This window comes from Botrytis porri (assembly GCF_014898465.1).
Source record: "Botrytis porri strain MUCL 3234 chromosome Unknown BPOR_014, whole genome shotgun sequence".
NCBI classification, from domain to species: Eukaryota; Fungi; Ascomycota; class Leotiomycetes; order Helotiales; family Sclerotiniaceae; genus Botrytis; species Botrytis porri.
The window spans coordinates 1552376-1560085 of record NW_024066088.1 but is presented as its reverse complement, the minus strand read 5'-3'; the positions used below and the strand labels follow the sequence as shown (position 1 = coordinate 1560085).

The following is a 7710-nucleotide window of genomic DNA, read 5'->3' as shown; positions in this document are numbered from 1 at the left end:
ATGTCGAAAAGCATCCAAAACATCGAATTCAAGACGGTCGATCACGTTGTCTTGCGGGGGTTTTTTTACAAAGCAGCGCAGGCCGGACCGCGGCCATGTATAATTATGGCACCCGGAGTACGTACTATCGGACGCTGCCTCAAAACTACTAGCATGTACTGACTAGTATGAAATTCAGATAGGAGGATTGAAAGAACAATTTCTCCCGGATTTTGCCGAGCGCTTCCAGGAAGCAGGCTATGGAGTTTTGCTCTATGATCACCGCAACTTCGGAAGTAGCGAGGGATCTCTTCGTGACGAGGTCGACCCGAACCAGCAAGCGCGCGACTACTCTGACGCCTTTGATTTTGCTGCTTCTTTGCCAGACGTTGATGAATCTCGAATCGTCTTCTGGGGCTCAAGTATGTCTGGTGGTGTCGCTATCTACGCTGCTGCCTTTGATAAGCGTATTCGTGCTGTTGTTGTCCAAGTTCCTTTCGCATCGGGAGCCGCCCTAGAGGGACCCTTTGCGAAAATTCTTCCAGGTGTCTACGAAGATCGCCGTAGCATAAAAGCTGGTGCTGCACCTGGGCTCACGCAGATCTTCGCTCAGAATTCGAAGGACGCGAAGGATCCAAATTGTACGTCTCTGACTGCTGATCCAGCTCTCATTCCATTTATCGAAGAGCTCGAGAACCGGAAGATTCGCTGGGAAGGGGCAATCACCACGCAATCGATCCAACATCTGGTTAGTTTCGAGCCAGTGAGTGTTGTTCATAGAATCTCGCCCACTCCTTTGCTTGTTGTCGCTGCCGATAGGGATCACACTTCTGCCACGGCTCAACAACTCAAGCTTTATGCGGCTGCACTTGAACCGAAGGAACTCGTCTTGCTACAAAATACAGATCATTTTATGCCGTACGTTGGTGCTACCTTCAAGAAGAACATCAAGGCTCAACTGGACTTCTTGGCAAAAGTTTTACGCGACGATGAAGTAGAGCTGTGAAGTTGGTCTACGAGATCGTGTAAGAAGGCTTCGGCATCTCGAATTTCAAGCTCTTGGATCTCAAATTACTCAAGACCTAATCGTTGAGACTTCCATCTTTTGTTGCACTACTTTCGAGATATTTCATAGCAATTTTGCGAGCATAAGCTGTATCAATCAAATTAAGATCACCCCTGATTACAGCCTCTAATATATTTACCAATTGTGCTTTTATGTTTGTAGTGTTATTGCCAAATTGGACGATGACCTCTGCTCTCTTGTAGCCTTTTGACCAGCTTTTTGACCAGTCTGGAAGAAACTTTGAGTGCTGGAGTTGTAATAGCCACAACGATGCTGATAGATAGTTGTTCATTACCCGGGATGAAGGTGGTAGTCCTTCTTGGAAGTGGAAGTACTTGTCGTATTGCATGTAGAGATAAAACGTAGTTGTTATCTCTTTTTCATCAAAAATGCCTAACGATGATATATCTCTCTTTTATCTATGAAAGTAAAGAAAGTGAAAGTTATGTAAGGATGACCTTGGTGCAAAAACAGGTGATCGATCTAGTTGAAGAGATGGAACGAAGAGAGGGAACGAAGAGCTTTCTACCCAACAATAGCAAACACAAGTTTCTGGCCGTCAAAGACATTATGTTTGCACAGTTGATCCGGAAAAGTCCGGCTTCGGTTTAATTGATTGTCTAGGCTCCATCGTCTTTTACTTCAACTGTATTGTAATTTTCGAAATCTTTTTGACGGCTGGAAAGGAGTCACTAGCCTCAGTGCAGTGACAAGCTGGTACAGTATATATATAATTATTGTCGTTAGACTATTTGCCGGAATCGATGATAAGGGTAATAAAGCTCTGGCGAAACGGACAACACACTAAGACCAGCAGATCCACCATCGATAAACAAAAATATCGAATATTACTGCCAATTTCGATTTTCGGGATGAGTTTGGGACACAGTATGCAATTTCGTGAGACTAAGAGTGAAGAAATGGTGAAAGACTAACACAGTCAGACATTGGAAGCTTTGTTTAATGAAAACTGATTAGAAAAGTAACAGTTGGGCTTTCTATTCAAACTTGGTGTACTATTCAGGAAGGTCATTAAATCCATGATACTGAGGTCGTGGATCGAGCATTGCTGCTCTGTGATCGCTATTTGTTATCCTCCTCTTCATCGCCTTACCAAGAAAGACCACGAACAGTGTGAAAACATCCGTCCCATCCCGTATCTCTTCTGAGAATCCCGAATGGGTCTACCTCGCAGTCTAGAAAGCATTCAGTTAGAAATCAACTCAGAGGATAGTCAAAAAAAAAATTATAAGAGTTTAGGCCATTACTCAACGTATACTAAGCGATTTTACACCAAAAATGATTATATTTTAAACTTTTGAATCCCTATCTTTTTGCTTCAAAAATTATTCAAACTAAAGAAAAACTTTAATGTTTTATTGATAATTAGTTAAATTATTTTAAAAAATCTATCATTTTTTTCTAGCGATTTCATTTAATAGAATGTAAATCATTTGAAAGAGAATATTATAAAAATACCTAAAAAATCGTTTTCTATAATATAGTTTATTAGTACATACATCATATCAATATGTACATCATTTTTACCTTAATTTACACTTTCAAACCTACATTATTCAACAACAATTAAATCAATTAATTAAAACTATTTAAAATCTAATAATCTAGAATCTATTATATTATTTTAACAAATTCTTATATTATAATCTGACTGTTACGGGAGCTGCCTCTAGGGTCACGTGGAAGTGTCTAGAGATCTCTCGAGGTGGTTTAGACTAGACTTCAAGTAGGAATTCAATAAGGTTGTAACTGGTTGCAATTCTCGTAACTATAGTAATGAAACTAGTGATTGTTCTTGAGCACGAAGCTCTATATTGTAATGAAATCCCATTCCCTTATATAGACCTTCGTTCTCTGTTGTCCCACTGCTTCCCACTGTGTCCCACTGGGCCTTACTCAGTGGGACTCAGTGGGACACCTTGGTCAGGTGATATTTTAATCAATCTAGTCATGTGACGACCTCGGTCGTAACAAGTAAATCGATTACTTCAAAATACATATTGAACCAGCCTTTTTCAATATTCATATTTTAATTATTATTCGTTATTTTTGAAAAAGAAAAGAATATCAAATAATAATAAAAATTTAATTTTTTTAAAAATCTAGTTTTTATATAAATATTTTTATTATATTGTAAAAAAAGTAGAAATTGTCACGATTTTCGTTACAAAAAAGTTATTCCTTTAATAAGTGCTTTAATAATTCGAATTTCTAATAAAAAATTAGACTTTTATAATAGTTATATAATTAAATATCGAATATTAGATTTTTAGAAAATTATATCAATAAATAAAGAAAGTGCACGGTTATGTACAGACGTATTTTGTATGTAAAAATAATGACCGACTCACTAATATGACCGAGCCACTGTTAAACCACGTTAATTCTTTTTTCTAAATACTATAATTCTCTCTATAAATAATACAAATTTCTAATCAATAGTTAGAAATTTGATTTTATATAGTAATTATTACAAGAATAGTATTTTTTTAATGAAAAACGTAACAATTCTTAGTATTTTTGAAATATAAAAGAATTATTCATGATTTCTAGTTATCTTTATTTTTATTATTATTAAATATAATTTCTTTTTTGAAAAAACATTAATTAACTATTAAAATATAAATGTTAAAGAAAAGATTAATTTTAATGTATTTTAATGTAGTACACGTACTAATAACTTACGTTAAAATATCTCTTATTAAATTAATTTATAATGAAATAGAATAAGATGAAATCATATAAAAGATTATTAATAAAACGAACTAAATCAATTGATTATACTTTATTTTTATGAAATAATCAATTCTATAAGATTCGATTTAAATCGATCTTATTTATAAGTATAGAAACTATTAGAATTTCATTATAAACCATATAAACCTAGAATATTCTTTAAAGAAAACATAGAAAAAGTAAGCAAATTCAGTTCAATCAAGCTTATAATTTGACTTTAATTCAACTCTTATACTATATATTCTCTTTATTCCTAGAGCTAAAGTGACTAAGTCTTCCACTAATACTAAAATACTAATATTATTATTATTATTCTAGATGCTTACCTTTAAGATCTACATGCATCCCTGCGTCGACTTTGGGTTTCATTGGTAGTCAGTAGTATTACTTATCTCGTAGTACGACTGTAAATACGATAGGGTGCGCTTTAAAAGGGTGCTATGAACTGCTATCGTATTGATCTTCGGTTATACACTCTATGATGACAAAGTTTTCATTGATTGTTACACCATGTTGTACACAGCAGCCGCACTATCCATTATTTGACTAGTATTCGGCGCCATCGCCAGTGAGTTTTCATCTATCACGCCATAAGACCTCAGGTCCTGCACCAATATCGAGTCCAGGTTGAACTCAGTCGGATTTTCACTATCTGGGTCCACCGGCACCTGAAATCGCGCAACCAGAACGAGGAGATCGGAGAAACTGATCTGTAGCATAAACCAGAAGCGGAAGTTCTGGATCGATTCTAGAAAATTGCTCATTCATTCGTCAGTAAGCCAGCTCCTGATTTACCACGGTGGCTGCTGCATCATACATAAATGCCCATTTGGTTGGTCCTTCGGGGTGGGAGTGGGGGTGGCTAGACTCACGGAGCTGAGCACGTGCGATGGGCCAGTACTTCGAAAAATGCTCGAGAGATGCTGAGAGCAAGCCCAGATTATTCTCTAGGTGGACCTTTTTTTCGGCGCTGGTAGCAACGTGCATTATTTGGAGAGCTAGGAGATAACACGTAGCCCAGACGATGGAGCACACGGTCGGCTCAGTGCGCGAATAGTAGGAGGGTTCCCAGTGCTGGAAGACGCCAACTATGTCTTCGCATTGTGCGATGCAGATCTGCCAGTCTTTCATTGCGGCCTTCTGGGATAGTTGGTCGTCGAAGGGATGGGATTCATGGTCTAGGGTGGGAATATGGGCAGTAATCTGGACACTTTTGCAGGTATCATTAGACCATGCTATCGCTAATTATAATAATAAAAGGAAAGCTTACATATGGAAGTGTAGTAGTAATTCAAGCCTCTTGCAATGTGCGAATGGAGCCTCGTTGAGCACTAGATTACGAGATGGATGGAGGTACGAGGTTGACATGCCAAGTCGTATATGTGAGCACAAATTTCTGAATGCGAAGAGAAGGTCTTGATTATGGCTGTTTGGGTTTAGTACAAGCCTTCTGCGGATCGTTGATACTTCTCGGAGCATGTATTCAAACATAACGTAAATATTTTGCCCGCCATTTGTGCCATTTAACCGAATGGCTTGCACCAACTGTTCCGCTCGACCGGACCCTGTGTTCAAAATTGCTCGAATCGATGGCCAAGTACTTCCAGCGGTGAATTCTTCCACTGGTGTAGAGACTAAGAACGTATACACGTTTTCAGGATCGATCGAAAATGGAGTTGATGCAATACAATTGGAATGGGTATCGAGCTTCGAAACAGACCACCAGATATAGCGTCTCTCTTCTCGGTCTTCCTCAGACATCAACGTTTTATTACTTGGGCTATCGACTTTATGCAAACCATAAGCGCAAGCCAGCCGAGTAAGATTTCCTATTTGTTGCCACGCTTGCCGACCTTGGAAATGCGCATAACCATACAGGGTTCGCAGAACAGCTACTCGAACTTCATCCAATGCTGCTGTTCGGGGACTACCGCTGGACCCATGGTCAAGCACCATGTCCTGCCAGAAGTCTAGACGCGACAGTACAGATATTCTTGGATCAGAGGAAAACGGCGCCGCTAATGCTAACATAGGAGCAAGGAGTTCCTTGGTTATTTTGCCATTATGGTAATCTTCGTAAAAGGGGCGGGCTCGAAATAGCGGTACTATCGGCTGTAAATGATCGAAATAGAGTGAGAGACTACGGATGCGGTGTTAGAACAAGCACAGTACTGCACACGAGCTAAACTTGCAGATGAAGTTGCAACCCTGTCTGATGTAGATGGTCTCTTTTCGTGTATATCTCCAATGGAAGAGCGCCTGGGCCACAAGTTACGTCGTTATTGGTGATACCACCCAAGAGCGTTGTACTATTGTGCCACTGGTCTAGTGTGCTCTCTAGGGCAGGGATATATGATTCATTGTCCAAAAGTCCGGCGCGGAAACTGCATATGTTGTTGTTGTTCTCATAGTTCTTCTCAATTGTGCCCGGGGCTGGAGTTCGCTTGTCCAATTGCTCTTGCTGGGATTTCAGGACAGACTCGAGGTTTTCTATGCGCCACCGGTTAGATCAGCTCATCGTCATGTCCTGCTTATAGCGGAGCTAGAAAAAATGGGAGAGCGACATACGAAGCTTCGAGATAAGAGTAGCGGTCGTTGTTGAGACGCGACCTTTGCGAGGGCCAGGCTTCTGTTTTCGGCTACTGTATGTACACTGCATACCATTCCTTATGCAAAACGAACATGATGGCCTGTCCAAATTGCCTAATGATATGTGAGACACCAATTCGGTCCGTCCGCAATTGATTCGCTATGGCCGAATCCTTCGGACTGCTTACATTTTCTTCGCCTTCTGCAGGAGAGACAAATAGAATGAGGTTCGCGATCTTGTTGGCAGGCTCGAGGCAACTTACCTTTGACAGATGTCACATACACGATATGGAGCAGTTTTAGTGTCCAATGCCCCAGTAGAACTGGATGACCTGCTATCAGTCATTGTAAGATCAGTAATGGCGGGTGCGAGCAAGGGTCTGGTTGTAAACGGTTCAGGTAGTATAAGCAATGCAAAAGGCTGATTTATTCAACAATTCGACCTGCTGTGAATGGTCAATGCGAGTATGGTGAATGAGTGTAGGAGCTGTGAAAACACGAAGAAGCAATACCATGGGGCGATAAGGGTAGAAGAGGGTTCATTATATAGTCCCCCTGAAACCGGGTCTTCGGCACTCGGAATGTTCGAACTAACAGGGTTCGGGCGGGGAAATAATGCGGATATGACAGACTGACTTCACGTAGAAAAAAAAGGAGACCGGGATTAATCAGTATATAATGTTATGATAATTTTAATTTCAATCTAACACTCAATCATTTGCCTATTTATTTAATTTAAATCATATTTCCTTTTAATATGATGTTTATGTATATATTCAATCATTTCTTAATCAATTTCTTAATATTGTAATCTAGATTATAGTGTTGGACGCTCAAGGTTTAGCGGCCGTCGCATCAATTTCAACATCTATAAGATCGCGCTCCCTCTCCTCCTCAATCCAATTCCCTCCCAACACTTCCTTGTCTGGTCATTCAAACTAGCTATGCATCGCAAGCCTCCTTCGTATCGACGCATTTCATCTTTCCCCTTATATTGGCCTTGTCACAGCCGCAAATTTTGGTTGATTATCAACTACAATTGTCGATTCACTACCTTAAACTTGACGCTTTCGATTGTTATAATAGTAATCAATCAAGTTACTCGTAATCTACTGGCTAAGGTACGGGGAAATTTAATTATTCAGCTTTCTATTCTTACTACTACATTATAACAACTACTTCAATAACTTTAGTTGTAGAATCTAACTCTTATTCTAAGTATTTTTTTGATGGTTAGTATTAATAATAATCCTAATTATTATTTTAAGGATTTTTTTAATGATCAGCACCGGTAGTGATCTATTTCGATAGAGGGGTAG

The 7710-nt window shown here is 39.3% G+C and overlaps 2 protein-coding genes across 2 annotated transcripts; one reads left to right on the top strand and one right to left on the bottom strand.

Moving 5' to 3' along the window:
- EAF01_009778 (uncharacterized protein) lies at nucleotides 1-985 on the top strand (the record flags this gene model as incomplete). Its single annotated transcript, XM_038918034.1, has 2 exons — nucleotides 1-117; nucleotides 179-985. The coding sequence occupies 2 exons, from the start codon at nucleotides 1-3 to the stop codon at nucleotides 983-985; spliced, it is 924 nt and encodes a 307-aa protein (XP_038766843.1).
- Nucleotides 986-4305: 3320 nt separating this feature from the next.
- On the bottom strand, nucleotides 4306-6737 carry EAF01_009777 (uncharacterized protein; the record flags this gene model as incomplete). The annotated part of the gene is made up of 8 exons (XM_038918033.1): nucleotides 4306-4539; nucleotides 4598-5012; nucleotides 5073-5228; nucleotides 5292-5942; nucleotides 5995-6292; nucleotides 6371-6505; nucleotides 6580-6593; nucleotides 6655-6737. 8 exons carry the CDS (start codon nucleotides 6735-6737, stop codon nucleotides 4306-4308), a joined length of 1986 nt encoding a protein of 661 aa, XP_038766842.1.
- Nucleotides 6738-7710: the final 973 nt, after the last annotated feature.